We start from the raw sequence: 16384 nt of genomic DNA on the forward strand, positions 1-16384 counted from the left end.
AGGCCTCTCCTTCACATGCTCTACCAGTTTTAACCAGTACAAAACCTTTATGTGGCAGTGTGCTGGGGTAATGGCATCAACACAGGTGATGCCAACAGGCTCAATAAACTGGTTAGAAAAGCTGGCTCTGATATAGGAGTCAAACTGGACACAAAGAAAGTGTGGTAGAACACCTGACCCTCCAGAAAGTCCTGGCAGTTATGCACAATGTTCCTCACTCTCTACATGCTACCTTAGCTGAACAGAGGAGCACTCTTAGTAATAGACTAAGACAACTGCACTGCTCCAAAGTGCGCTACATGAGGGCATTCTTACCCTGGCCATTAGGCTCTTTAATGAGTGCAACTGTAGCTGGGGAAGTGATGATCCCCTCCTGTTAGACTGTTATTAACCTGTTTAACAGAAACTTTGTTTAAGCTTGGTTTAATTCTGTTTACCACACCCTGCTATCGCAGACACCCTGTGCAATACTATACAATACTATATTCACTTCTTATCTAGACAGTGTGAATGTGCACCCATCGCTGTATAATATTATGGTAATTCTTGACCTACAGTCTTATCAGTGTGAACTTGTAAATCTTGTAACCTTTGATTTGTAAATCGTGTACATCTTATTTTTAAGGTAACTTGTTTTTCTATTCTATCTTACTACTTTTCTAGTATTTATACATCTGTGCACTTGTAATGCTACTATGGCACTGTAATTTCCTTTGGGATCAATGAAGTTTCTCTCTATTTACGTATCTAAAACAGAATAAGTTTTTTATCATTCTGTGTAGTTTGAAAAGTTATTGTTTTTGTGACTCTCACTTGACCAATCCTTTCCTTAATTTGCCAGATCGTCTTGATTCTGTGCTCTCGTAAATGCTCTTATTTTAAGTTTAATATGTTCTGACACTGACTCATCTTTCTCTTTCTCAAATTGATATAAATCCTATCAATTTGTAATCATTTCCACTTTGGAATGCCTTCATTATGAGGTCACTAGTTAACACCACTTCATAGAATAATAGCAAATCTGTTTTCTGGTTGGCTTCAAAACATGCTTTTCCATTAAGTTATCCTGTTAATCAATGGGCTCTTCATTTAGACTATAGTTGTCCATCTGATTTTTCCAGTGTGTAGACAGATTAAAACACTCCATGATTATTATCCTATTGTTTCTGACAAGTTTGAATTTATTCTCTTGTTTACTCTGTCCAGCTATGTGGTTGCTTTTAGATGATCTATACACCATCACACAAATTACTTCATGACTTTATTGTTCATCTCTTCCCAAATCACTTCCATATCTTGATTTCCTGAACTTGCGTCTTCCTTCTGTTCTGTAATATGCCCAGAAGCTAAAGCCAGAATTACCTTAATGGAAAAGCCCCACGCACTACAAATTCAGATTAACATAGGCGAGGTTATTCTCCTTCAAGCAAAGGAAGGTGAGAGGAAATTTGATGGAAATGTACAAGACTATGACAAGCTTGGATATGGTACACAAATCTATTTCCTCGAGCTGATAGTAAAAGGAGGAAAGGACATAATTCACAGTTTTATGCCCATAGAGATGTGAAAAAGAATATTGTTTTGTTACACACAGAACGGTGAGGACTCTGAAGTCACTGCATACAAGGATGGTAGAATGGTGAAAGTGTACACAATTTTAAAAGAAGTCTGAAAACCATTTAAGGAAAATAAGGTACCTAAAATTGTTACAAGAATAGAGCAGAAGAATGTGACTAACTGGATTGCTCTGTGGAGATCTGGTGCAACTCGATGGGTTAAGTACAGCTTTCTATGCTGTCGTGACTCTGGGATTTTCAATAATTTTAAAACTATCATCACAGACAGAAAAGGTGTCATTAACTATGAATTTTGATGAGATGTTAAAACCAGCTTATTAGCATCTCTGGTGAATGTTTCATTTTGTACTAGTTTTGCTCTTGTTGTATTTAACATTGTTAAATAGCATCCTCGTTAGCTCCAAAATTTGCTCACAACCCGTCTGCTGAATCTGTATGGATTACCTGTTTTCCAATGTCGCGTGATTATGTCATTATGGATGTAAAGCTCAGGTTTAATGGACTGTGCAGCAGAGGTTACAAAGGTCACATTGGTTAAGTGCACAAAATGGCATTTTAGTCATTGTTGAACTAAAGGCAATAGATTATGCATGCAATGCGTAATTGTGAGTGTATCCTTGAAATGAGCATTGCAATTTTGCCTAAATCAGTGTAACAGTTGAGATCATTCTCCTTTCACACTTACAGAGAACAGGTGCAAAAAGGAAGATAACATTAAGAGATATGTCCTCAATGAGCACTGGCTTGCAGATTTCAATGTGAAAGGGAGGTAGAACATAGAATAGTACAGCACAGTATGAGCCCTTCGGCCCACAATGTTGTGCTGACCCTTAAACCCTGCCTCCCATATATCCCCCCCACCTTAATAGAACATAGAATAATACAGCACAGTACAGGCCCTTCGGCCCACAATGTTGTGAATTAAGTGTGAGATGCAGTAAAGTCACACAGACTGCATCTTCTGGTATCTCCTGTAATGTGGCAAAAGCTTATTTCCACCCTTTGGAACTAATACTGTTGCAAGCCTTTATAGAGTCCTTAAAAAAGACTTTGAAAAAATGTAATGATTGGTCACATCCTTTTCAGCCATATTGTTGAATGTATCTTGAGATAAAGCCATTGAATGCATTTGGTGCTTCAAGGATGCAACCCTAGTTGATGAGCACAGATTAAAAATGTGGTGTAAAAGTTTTCAAAAATATGTTTCTTTGTGAACCATGAAGAATTGAAATGTACTTCTTTCATGAATCCAGTTGTAAACTAAGATTATCAACGTTGTTCCAAAGAGTGCTATGAGGTCATTCTCACCCTCGGCCATTAGGTTCTATAATGAGTCAACCTATAATCGGGGAAGTGATGACTCCCTCCTGTCAGACTGTTATTAACCTCTGTTTATCAGAACTCTGGTTAAGCTCTGTTAAGCTCTGTCTTATTTTTAAGGTGACTTAATTTTATTCTTTCTTACTTCTCTTCTAATATTTGTATATCTGTGCATTTGTAATGCTACTGTGACACTGTAATTTCCTTTGGGATCAATAAATTATCTACCTATCTGTCTCACCTGCTGATGAATCTTTAGTCTTTGACTAATGGATAATGTTCTCTTTGTGACCCTATTTCTTATTTACTTGTCCATGCAGTATGCACATTAATCACATTACAAATTAGCACATGCAAGTACATTTTACAAGATTTAATGTGAATTCTCTGGGCCAAATACAGATGCAGCACCAAAACCTTGCTACATCAAGGTGTCATCATTTGCCATAGCTTTGCCCCCTTCCTGAGTGTAGGTTCAATGGAGTGGAATCCACTAAATATTGCCCAAACTATGGGGTACACCTTAGACATACTTCAAGGAAAGATCCGTCATTTTAGTCAGGTAATAGAACATGCAGCAGATGATTAAAAAAGAATTACAACTAAGAGCAAATGAAGATTGTATTTGCTTTGATCACTTTGAGGTGAGGAAGAGGAACACTACAAGGCAAATTATATGCATGTGCTCATATTCCTTTGGAATACATAGGTGCCTGTACTACTATGCTTGTATCCTTTCTATAGACATATGCTGAGATTGATGTAAGGACAGGAATCCCAACACAGATATTCCAGTGGCATATCTCATTTGAATCTTAGTATCCCTTGTCCCAGGTTGCAACATGGACAAGCCACACTTGCAGAATCGCTGAGCAGAACCAAGAAAGAAGCAAGAATTTGTCTTGTCCTCAGACAGTTGTCAAACAATGTAGTAGCTGGCAGAAACTGGGTACCACAGATACTGAAGAATAAATGGATGATGTGAGTTCATTGTAACACACTGACCTGTCCAGCGGGTTTGGAAAGAAATATCCCTCATGTTTCAAAGGAATTCTGAAATACCACAAAAGTGCAATATACATTCACTGAACTTTTAGAAAGGTTGCAGAACAGCTGATGATCTCAACCCCCATGGAGGAAAGGAGGTCACTTTCTAATGCCCAGAAAGATCAGTCAACTTCACCTCGCCAGGCATGGTGATTGGTGCTCTGCCTGAAGATACAACACAGAATATAGATCAGTACGGGACTGGACAGTCCATTCTGCCCACAATGTTGTGCTGATATTGATGCCGATTTATATTATATGAACTCTGTTATCACCCATGTCCCTCCATTTCCTTCAGTCATGTGTCTATCTAAAAGTCTCTTAACTCCACCAAAATGCTTGCTTCTACTACCCCCTTGGTAATCCATTCCAGGTACTTACTCTGGGTAAAAAACTTGCCTCTCACATCACCTTTAAACTTCCAACCCTCCCTTCCCTACTAATTTTAAAATCATGTCCTCTGTTGTTGACCTGGTGAAAAGATTCTGGCTACCCTATCTCTGTCTTTCATAACTGTAAGAATCTCTATCAGGTCTTCTCTCAGTCTCTAATGCTCTAGGGAGAGCAATGCTAATTTGTCCAACCTTTACTTATAGGTCACACCCACTAATCCAGTTAGCATCCTGATAAACATCTTCTGTACCCTTTTCTGTCAGCACAGCCTTCCTATAATGGGATGACCAGAACCAAGATGACAACAGATTTGTAACACCACTATCTTTGTAAAAGCCTAGGTTAGGGTACATTGCTCATCAGCAGCGAGAAGCAGGAGCATGGCCTTCTGGAAATCCTTGATCCCTTCTTCTCCCACTTGCATTTGGCCTCTGTCTTCTGGTTTCTCACTTCGAGATCTCACTCACATATCACACTTGTGGTGACCACCTATGAAATATTAACATGCGACAAGCTCAAGGACAGATTCTGTCCCACCCTTATAAGACGATTGAAATTGAACTCTTGTAAATTAAAGATGAACTGTTGACCCAATTATCGATTTCATCATGGTCTTGCAACTTGTGGTCTGTCTGCAGTGCACTTTCTTTGTAAGTGTAATGATATATTCTGCATTTTGTATTGCTTTTCCCTTCTACTACCTCAATGTACTTATGTTGTGAAATGATGTTGTGACTGAATATGGATGGCATGCAAAACAAAGTTTTTCAGTGTATCTTGATACCAGTGACAATACTAAACCAAATACTAAGAGCTTGAGGAGTCATTGGAACAGCATATTGTAACTGCTCTGGCAGCCATGAGTCATAGAACACTACAGCTTAGGAAGAGGCCTAAGCATCCATAAATACATCAAAGTAGTATTAGGGAAAAGCAATACAGAATGCAGAATATAGTATTACAATCATGGGCTCCAGGTAGACAAGGTGTTAGACCATGATGAATTATATTGTGAGGTCAAGAGTTCATATTTATCATAATAGTCATTGATTACCACACCAATGACATAACTCCAAAGTGATTGTATGCCAATTATGATACTGCAAAATAGCCCAATGATCACAATTAAAAATGAAGAAAGGTCTTGGTCCAATTCATTTCCATAGATGCTGCCTGGCCTGTTGAGCTCCTCCAGCATTTTGTGTGTATTGCTTTGGATTTCCAGCATCTGCAGATTTTCTCATGTGTATAAATACTTGTTCTTACATTTACTATTCATAATTTACAACTAATGTTTTTCTGAGATTCAAGAAATATGAACCATTATATGATTAACAGGATCTGATAGGTTGAAATATCACATGCAATAGTTGGCCCAAATGGTAGTGTTTCAAGAGAAAACTAGAAAATGGATGAATTACTGATTCATTTGTGTTAATAGTCAGATGACCCTTTTCTTTCCCCAAGTTGATCACTGTGAGGTTTAAACATAGAAAACCTACAGCACAATATAGGCCCTTCAGCCCAAAATGCTGTGCTGAACATGTCCTTACTTAGAAATTACCTAAGGTCATCCATAGTCCTCTATTTTTCTAAGCTCCATATACCTATCAAGGAGTCTCTTAAAAGACCCTATCATATTCCCCTCCAGCACCGTCGCAGGCAGTCCATTCCACACACTCACCAGTCTCTGCATAAAAAACTTAACCCTGACATCTCCTCTGTACCTACTTCCAAACACCTTAAAACTGTGCCCTCTTGTGTTAGCCATTTCAGCCCTGGGAAAAAGCTTCTGACTATCTGCATGATCAATGCATCTCATCATCTTATACACCTCTATCAGGTCACCTCTCATCCTCTGCTGCTCTCAGGAGAAAAGGCCGAGGTCACTCAACCTATTCTCATATGGCATGCTCCCCAATCCAGGCAACATCCTTTTAAATCTTCTCTGTACCCTTTCAATAGTTTCCACATCCTTCCTGTAGTGAGATGATCAGAGCTAAGCACAGTACTCCAAGTGGGGCCTGACAAGGGTCCTATATAGCTGTAACATTACCTCTCGGCTTTAAAACTCAATCCCACGGTTGGTGAAGGCCAATGCACAGTACGTCTTCTTAACCACAGAGTGAACCTGCGCAGCAGCTTTGAGTGTCCTATGGACCTGGACCCCAAGATCCCTCTGATCCTCCACACTGCCATCATATTTGATCTACCAAAATGAACCACTTCACACTTATCTGGGTTGAACTCCATCTGCCACTTCTCAGCCCAGTTATGCATCCTATCAATGTCCCGTTGTAACCTCTGATAGCCCTCCACACTATCCACAACACCCCAAACTTTGTGTCATCAGCAAATTTACTAACCTATCCCTCTACTTCATCATCCAGGTCTTTTATAAATATCACGAAGAGAAGGGGTCCCAGAACAGATTCCTGGACACACCACTGGTCACCGACCTCCATGCAGAATATGATCCCATCTACAATCACTCTTTGCCTTCTGTGAGCAAGCCAATTCTGGATCCGCAAAGCAAGGTCCCCTTGGATCCCTTGCCTCCTTACTTTCTCAATAAGCCTTGCATGGGGTACCTTATCGAATGCCTTGCTGAAATCCATATACACTACATCTACTGCTCTACCTTCATCAATGTGTTTAGTCACATCCTCAAAAATTCAATCAGGCTCGTAAAACATGACCTGCCTTTGACAAAGCCATGCTGACTATTCCTAATCATATTATGCCTATCCAAATGTTCATAAATCCTGCCTCTCAGGATCTTCTCCATCAACTTACCAACCACTGAAGTAAGACTCACTCGTCTATAATTTCTTGGACTATGTCAACATCCTGTCTTGAATAAGGGAACAACATCTGCAACCCTCCAAACCTCTGGAACCTCTCCCATCCCCATTGATGATGCAAAGATCATTGCCAGAGGCTCAGCAATCTCCTCCCTCACCTCCCACATTAGCCTGGGGTACATTTCATCCCTTCCCGGAGACTTATCCAACTTGATGCTTTCCAAAAGCTCTAGCATATCCTTTCTTAATGTCTATATGCTCAAGATTTTCAATCCACTGTAAGTCGTCCCCACAATTTCCAGGTCCTTTTCCGTAGTGAATACTGAAGCAGAGTATTCATTAAGTACCTCCGCTATCTCATCCGGTTCCGTACACACGTTTCCAATGTTACACTTGATTGGTCCTATTCTCTCACGTCTTATTCTCTTGCTCTTCACGTACTTGTAGAATGCCTTGGGGTTTTTCTTAATCCTGTCCGCCAAGGCCTTCTCATAGTCCCTTCTGTCTCTCCTAACTTCATTCTTATGCTCCTTCATGCCAGCCTTATAGTTTTCTAGATCTCTATCATTACCTAGTTTTTTGAACTTTTCGTAAGCTTTTCTTTTCTTCTTGACTAGATTTACTACAGTCTGTGTACACCATGGTTCCTGTACCCTACTATCCTTTCCCTGTCTCACTGGAATGTACCTATGCAGAACACCACACAAATATCCCCTGAACACCTGACTGAGCCAAGTGTTAGGCTGCTTGAACATGTATATTTGTCTCTTACTGCACTGTATGTAGGACTCTCCTTACTATTTGAAGACAAAATCAGGCAGAGTATGCACTGTGCATATTAGCAGTTGTTCAGCTTTTGTATGACAGACCCCGTCTGGAATATTGCATTCAGATTTAGCTTCACATCTAAACAACTGGCTTTGAAAAGGATACAGAGCAACTTAATCAAGGCTTAGAATGTTACATTTTGAGTACATGGGAAAATGTACAGCCATAGAGTCATAGTGTGCTACAACCAGAAACGGGCCTTCAGGCCATCTAGTCCATGCTAAATGGTTATTCTGCCTAGTATCATCGACCTGCACTTGCACCATAGCCCACCATAATCCTCCCATCCATGTACTGACCCAAACATGACAGGATCTCCCGGCTGCCACCCACTTCAACTCTGCTTTACCTTCCCATTCGGATATGTCCATACATGGCCTCCTCTACTGCCATGAGGAGGCCAAACTCAGGTTGGAGGAACAACAACTCATATATCATCTGGGCCCCTTGGCATGAACATCGAATTCTCCAACTTCCGGTAATTCCCTCCCCCTCTCTTCCCCCATCCTAGTTTCACTCTGCCTCCTCTTCCAGCTGCCTGTCACCTCTCTCATGATTCTGCCTTCTTCTACTACACAGTACTTTCCTCTTACATTCCTTCTTCACCTCTCCTGCCTATCCCCTTCCTGCTTCCCCTCCCCACCCCTTGATCTTTCCTCTGATTGGTTTTTCACCTGGCACCTTCCACCCTCCCCCCACCTTCTTTATAGGGTCCCTGCCCCCTCCCTCTTCAGTCCTGATGAAGGGTCTCGGCCCAAAATGTTGACTGCTCGTTTCCATGGATGCTGCCCGATCTGCTGAGTTCCTCCAACTTGTTGTATGTGTTGTACTGATCCAAACTGCTCAAGTATTGTATTTGAACCCGCCTCCACCACTTCTGCTGGCAGCTCATGTGGCTTCTAATTGTTTTCAATCATACAAATGTGATACAATTTCAGTGGGGGAAGCACTCAGTTTGATCAGTGTGCAAGGATTGATGCCATTTGCACAAGCTCAAACTGGCAAATGCTCTGTGTGCTCTAGCACATTGCCTGCACGCATTTTGTGTACTACATGGACCATGATCTTTTACAGACACCTTGACCATGGGATAGGTAGAACTTCTAGCCTAAAATACTTACGTAAAGACATACAAAAAAAGCTGGATGAACTCAGCAGGTCGGGCAGCATCCATTGAAACGAGCAGTCAACGTTGACCTGCTGAGTTCATCCAGCTTTTTCTGTATGTCTTGATTTGACTACAGCATCTGCAGTGTACTTTGTGTATACTGACGTAAAGAATGTTTATTTGATCCTATTAGGTTTTAATTACTTTTCAGATGTACAAAAGAGGTATTTATTTTTGTTGCTGACCAGAAATGTAATTTAAATTATGCTACGAATTAATAAAGTTTATTCAGCTTCATGCCATAACTGACATTAACCTGAATGATTAGGAGGATTAATTAATTTTTGAACAGGTGAAATCTTTGAACCCAACAAAACCAGTAACTCTTACCAGCAAAGAACAAGCAGCTGTAGAGATAAATAGAGAAGTAGTATTATAACTTATAAAAGTTTATTGGAACAGCAAACAGGAGCAATTTCATCATTATTGATAACAGTAAACAATATAATCAGCTTGCTGTATGGTCATGGGCTCATATTACAATATACTACAAATCTAGTAAGCTTGATAAGCACCATGTTGGTCACCAATTTCAACACTGTGAAAAATGAGAAATTTGTGGTCCAGCCAAATTGCCAAAATACAGACTGTTGTTGCTCCGCAACAGTGTTCATGATTTATAATGATAAACTTAGATGAACCCCAGTAAAAGTGTACTGGGAAGATAAATATTCAGATTATACAGTTAAGTCAAACCAGATCAAAACACTAAAGTTTAATGTTTTCCTTTCATTTTAATTATTCCTGCTTTTAAAAGGTATGGTGCTACAATCCCATCATCTAAATTCCTCTTCTACTAGATTGGCACAAAAAGGATCTTAGCAACTAAACTCATTACACCTTTGTCTCGATGGTCTAGAAATCCTTCAAAATAGTTAATTAGCTGTTTAGAATTCTAACATGCGGCATGCATATGTTATCAGCACTTTGATACAAGACTTCTGATGTAGAATCAAAATTAAGGTTCTTAAGGTTAAACACAGTGTTGCATTGTCCTTTTAAAGTGATGCCTGGTTGTTTGAATTACCAATAAGTTTGGTTTCTATCTTTGCGTTACTTAATAATATTAAGAATTTGTAATTTCCTGAGCAGATGAGTTGCTAAACAGTTTTTTTTTCTCTGAAAGCAAATTGCTGTGCAGATTAGCCTGCACTTCGAATATTTAACAATTTCTGTGTTTTGCTGAACATTATGTGAGAGCAATGGCAGCTGAACAAGGTAGTCAACTTCCAAATATCTATTCCATTGGACCCAAACAACACTTTCAGTCCATTTAACTTGGAGAGTAACCATTCTGAAGCTGGGTACTATCTGAACCCACAATTTAAATTATTTGGGTAGAAACATTCAATTTATGCAGAAGAGGGTGCAGGGATGGTCAGCAATGACAAGTATTCTAATGATAGATTTGAACAATTCCAGTTGTGTACATGAAGTACTGAAAATCCCATTTGACAGAAATATAATCAATGGTTTATATTATAACCTCTGCACATTATAACTTTAATTTTATTATATATATTAGTTAACAAATAACAGGCATCTGATGTACACCTAAAATTATTGCTTTAGAAAAATATGTCCAGAAATTTATCTATGGTCAATACCGCTTAAAGCATAATGTAATAGTATTAGCATTTGTGTGATTTAGTCAACTTCCAAAACTCAGTTCCAGCGGAACCTAAGGCTATACATTCTCTCCTGCCTCTGAAATTGGGAAAAAATGAAACTAAACTTTGGAAGTAGAATGGTTACTATGTGTTCTTTTATAGAACTACCAAATAAGGGATGCATTTCTGGCACGTACTTTTAAATGGTTAATCTATATTAACTTAGATATCACTTAGATATCTATTTAATTGTTTTAAGTGGAAGGAAGTACATGTGAGAAACAACTTCCGTAAAAAGAGTGAAAGCCATTGGGCAACAAAACTGAGAGAACTTAAGAAAGAAAGTATGCTTCTGAAAGGGGAAATTTGAAATCCAATTCAAAGTCAAATTCAATGGCAGAATTTGAGGCAAAATAAACTTAGGCTTTCATGCTAATAATATATGTATTCACTGTGCAGTGGACATTTATTTCATTAGCTAAACTATTCAAGGTACAGCATGATGAAATATTTTTTAAAAAATGAGTTTTAGAAATTATAGGAGAAAAGCTACACAAGTTCAACCTACTTGACAAAGCTCTTTAGTCTGTGAAATTTAAAGGTTTTAAAATAATTTTTCTTCCAAATATCATCTCAAGGACAGGTAAAACCAATTCTGATTTGTACTCATCTGCTAACCAAATAATATCTGATTGTCTGACTTTCCTTTACTTTAGGAAGTGTATGCTCAATTCCACATATGTGTAATAATCAAGTCCTTTTTATAAATTGCACTCCATCTAACTTGTTAGAGAAACATTTTTATTATTGGTTCAATATTCTGCAAGCTGTATATACAGAAATATTGAAATAATGATCCCATCAGGTTTAATGTTTCAATACACTAGACTATTTTGTAAAGTTGGTTTTCTATAAGCTAGGCTAAAGTGTATGAGAATTTCCTGACAAATGGGCACTTAACATTGCAATCTGAACAGGAATTTAAATGGCAGTGGACAGATTGTCTGTTGATAATTCAAACAACAGTTTTGGAATGGTGTTAAATAAAGATTCAAAGGCAACAGTACAGGATAAATCCTGGAGGTTAATAGCAACTGTGAGTACCTTGCAATGTAATTGCTTGCAAATATAGTATTTTTCCATAATTACACTGCAATGCATTGTTCTTTCTCTTAATTCTTAATTACAGTAGCTAAAACTGTGCACAGCAATGAAAGCAGCACAAGAAAAACCATTAAAAATACTTGACATTAAATTACTTTAAGCTTCATCAATGCTTTCACAATTTTAGTTAGCACAAAGCATCAAAGTAACCACATGTTCCGGTAACAATCATGTACGTCACAACTGTAATGTACTTAACTATTTTTGGTTTTCTTCTAGTCATTAACATCAATAACATACTTGTATCAAGAGATGTTGAATCCTGCAAGAATCTTAGCAGTCTACAGGATTCCTGTCACTTGGATCCCAAGCAAGTTTTTGCATAATGACCAGAATTAAGATGTTCATGGCTCTCTTGATGCAGGAGTAGCAGCGGCAGCACCGGAGTGGGGAATTTTCAAACCAGTGTGGAGTGTTACCTAAGAGAAAAGGTCAAAATAACACATGAAGCATAATTTGCATTATTTTTTAAATACTTGTAATAAACAACCAACACTCATAGAAAAAGTGCACAAGACACACACACACACACACACACACACACACACACACACACACACACACACACACACACACACACACACACACACACACACACACACACACACACACACACACACACACACACACACACACACACACACACACACACACACACACACACACAAATCCAACCACTCAAGCCGATAGTGAGATAATGAGATTTATGTCCACAAGAGCATTTGTCCACCTTGAGCCTGATTTATTTTATGCTTAAATGTTGAATAATGTGATTGGTAAATAAAAATAGCAGAAAAATTAATGGAAGGCTAAATTAATGATAGAACAGAAAGCCTACAGACTCACAATGATACTGGAAAAGATGCAAAATCATTGCAACTAACAAAAGCATATTTTTCCAACTATATCTCTGGTTGAATAAACCATAATTTAAAAGCTAGCAGTATATTTTCCAAGTCTTTGCAGGTAAGGGATACCTGAAATGCCTGTTTGTATGCTGGAGTTGGAGTCAGTGGAGCTTTGATTTTCTATTACCTTCCGTCTCTTGTGCATATACTATACGTATATAATGTCATGTGTAAAAAAGCATCATGAAATTTACAGAAATAATATTTTGCAACTACTACAATCAGGATGGACAAATCAAAATCACCTTATAATTTAGCATAACTCTGATAATGGAAGGTTAGATGACTAGACAATCTCCATGTTACACCTCCACCGAACTGTTACACTGGCTATTCACTAATCCACATTTGCATTGATTTAGCAGTTGCAATAGACATACCCAAATAAATGAGTATTTATTTACTCATTTACTCTTTTCCACAGTTCTGGCACCAACATCCAGACCTCACCTTCTAGATGCACACAAGTCCCGTCTTCCACACTTATACATACCCCGACTTCCACACTCATACACACCCCGTTTTCCACACTCACACAGAACTCAATGTTGCCAGTTTTGGCAGGACTGCATAACAAATTTGGTTAAAATTATTTTGAATATTGCTAACTTAAAAGTGCTTCTCAGTATTTGACAGCACATTTAGTTATTTTAATTTTCTATACAGATATATAACCTGCCACAAGCCTGGGTGAAATGGTGAAGTTTAGGCTGTGAAATTTCTGCATTGTAGCTATTGTTTTGACTCTGATTTGCTTAGTGTGTCCATTAAGAGCCATTTTCCCTGATGCATCATCAATAACTCTCTCTGAGACGTGAAGGCGAGATATCAGCTTTTATTGACTGGAAGAAAGAACAAGCAGTAGTTGACCACCATACTACATCCTGGAGACTGAGGGCCAGGCTCAGGCCTCAATCGCCTTTATACCGGGGTCTGTGGGAGGAGCCATGGTCAGTGAGAGGGGCCACAGGAGCAGTCAGCAGGGGGCGTGTCCAGACAGGTATATGTAGTTCACCACATTCCCCTTCTTATATATTTATTCACTAATATTAATGAGCTGGATGCTCTGCAAGGTCAACTATTATTGCCCATTCATAATGCTTCTAGGAAATTGAATTCGATCAACTTTGCGTAGTATTGTTGTCCTTTTAGTGAAAATGCTCCCACAGTTCTGTTGTGGAGAGGATTCTCAGGGTTTACATCAAGTGGCAATGAAGAAATGGTTTTTCCAAGTTAGGAAAATGTTTGTAAATGACACCACCAAACACACCTGTACATTTCTATTCAGGCTTACTGCTGGGAAGAAGAGGCCTTCCAAACCTTCAAAGGCAACTGGTCCCTGTTGTTCATCGTTAATAGAAAAGGTAAGTGTTCGTCTGTTGAAGTCCAGCAGCACTCCAACCGTGACTCCTTTTGCAATGCCTCCCTCAGTTCTGCGGCGGGGGAAGGAGAGAAAATACTCATTTGTTGGGAGCATAAAAATGAGTTTTACAATTCCAGCTGTTTTATACATTTTGAATCATACCGCACAGAATATACAGGACCAAAATCATTCCATGCAAATCAGGGCCTCAAAACAAAAGCTAATTCCATGTTGCATCTCATCTGGTCTATTCTTTTATACCAAAGTCTTATCTAAGACTCCATTATATAAATTTTCCTGCTCAAATTTCTCTATCTCTACTTGACAAGTGGTTAGGATCATTTGATAACTCTCAGTTATGAAGAAAATAAACAAAAGATTAGTTCTTCTTATTTATCGTCAAGTCAAGTCAAGTCACTTTTTATTGTCATTTCGACTATAACTGCTGGTACAGTACACAATAAAAACGAGACAGCGTTTTTCAGGACCATGGTGCTACATGAAACAGTACAAAAACTACACTGAACTACGTGAAAACAACATAGAAAAAAACTGCACTAGAATACAGACCTACCCAGGACTGCATAAAGTGCACAAAACTGTGCAGGCATTACAATAAATAATAAACAAGACAATAGGCACAGTAGAGGGCAGTAAGTTGGTGTCAGTAAGTTTATCTGGTAAAATCAACCTTTGATTAGAAACTTTGTTGAAGGAAGAGATTAAACAGCTTGGAAGGTTTATGGCAGGTGAAGAAAGTTCTGGAATCCTCATTAAATTTAAATGTAGCAGCCCAAAACAAAGTTATTTTGCATAGAAAATGGTTGGTTCCTGTTCTTTTCTCTGTTTGCCAATTTCAGCAGATCAAGATCTAATGATCTTCTTTTTCTCCTACCTATTCTAGTTACATGTTTTTATCTGAGTACATAATTCATCAGCTCAGACACTTTGAGCAGAACTGAGGCCCTACATCAGCACATTTTCTTTTTGCTACTGATGAAGAAATTAAGACAATTTGTTGCTTTGAACACAATGCATCTAATTTGGAAGAAATTAGTTGCAGCGAGCTGAATAGTCTTTTCCCAATCCTTTATATTTTTCTTTTACAGATAACAAATTCAACATGATAAAAGAAACGTATGTAATTTCTTAATGGATGGATTGAATTAGTTGTTGAAATGATAGTTCCCTTGGAAGTCATTACAGAGGAAGCTTCACCTGTCTCTGTGACTTTGTAAAAGACAACCACAAAAAAATGAATATCCTCTTTTTGCTTAACTTATGAAAAAAAATTAGAATAGAAGGACAAGAAATTAAGTTAACTTGTGCCATTTTTTAACATAAATGGAAGAGAAATAGTGAAAATCGCCAATTATGAATACAGGTCAATACAGTGATCTCTGCATTTTAACTCTTGAAGATTGATCTGACTTCCTAGCAGTTAAGGTCAATAACTCTTCTAAGAAACCTCTTGAATTAAATCCAGTACTCACTGGCTTCATGATACTTTACCTGTTAGTGTGAGAGTTGTTATGCATAAACCAGCTTCGGTTATTATCAACATACATTGCCCAGGCCTTATCATCCTTTCCTAACATGACATCTTTCAAGACATCTAAACGAGCCACACCAAAAGCAGGGTCAGGATGGTTGTCGTAGCGATCAATATTCAGCTCCCAATAATGGATACCTCTGGAAAATCCGGTGTTTCCTAGTACTACCCTGTCATCATAGCTGTTGCAGGTAACAGTGAGGTTGTCATTAGAGAACAGAATGTCAGGGTGAGCTGAACCTGAATCAAAAGTAAACCAGGCAACTGAAAAAGAAAATAAAAATATTCTTACTATGAATGTAACACAATTCCGAATTAAAGTTCCATAAAGTTTTAAGACTTGCAATCTCACATTTTTATAAGGAAATATAATTTCACTAAGAGGCATTAACAGACAAATTACTAATGCTACTAGAAATAGCATCAAAAGTACTTAGGGTAAATTATAGAGCATTAAAATCAGTGATTTTACCAGAAATAGAAACAAAAAAGTATTTGAAATATTCACCAGGTCAGGCAGAGCTCACAAAGGAAATAAACACCTGTCATACCTACTAGGTATTCCAAGAATTTTTAATATTTATTCAGATTTCCATTACCTGCACTAATTTTATTACTGTATAGAGTATTTTGACAGTTTCTCTTTGTTC

General features: G+C 38.3%; 1 protein-coding gene across 4 annotated transcripts in view; it reads right to left on the reverse strand.

Annotated features, from left to right (window-relative positions):
• Positions 1–9510: 9510 nt before the first annotated feature.
• The window catches only part of trim9 (tripartite motif containing 9), a 62699-nt gene continuing 55825 nt past the window's right edge, over positions 9511–16384 (reverse strand). For 2 of the 4 annotated variants that reach the window (XM_073039831.1, XM_073039829.1), the window contains 3 exons: positions 15695–15998; positions 14140–14252; positions 9511–12330 (listed from right to left, as the gene is read on the reverse strand). In XM_073039831.1, the coding sequence (XP_072895932.1) occupies positions 12185–12330; positions 14140–14252; positions 15695–15998 (563 nt within the window). In that variant the 3' untranslated portion in view covers positions 9511–12184. Of the gene's footprint in view, positions 12331–14089; positions 14253–15694; positions 15999–16384 lie in introns of all 4 variants that reach the window. The other 2 variants (XM_073039832.1, XM_073039830.1) reach the window with 1 other exon arrangement.

The sequence above is a fragment of the Hemitrygon akajei genome, chromosome 3, assembly GCF_048418815.1.
Source record: "Hemitrygon akajei chromosome 3, sHemAka1.3, whole genome shotgun sequence".
Lineage (NCBI taxonomy): Eukaryota > Metazoa > Chordata > Chondrichthyes > Myliobatiformes > Dasyatidae > Hemitrygon > Hemitrygon akajei.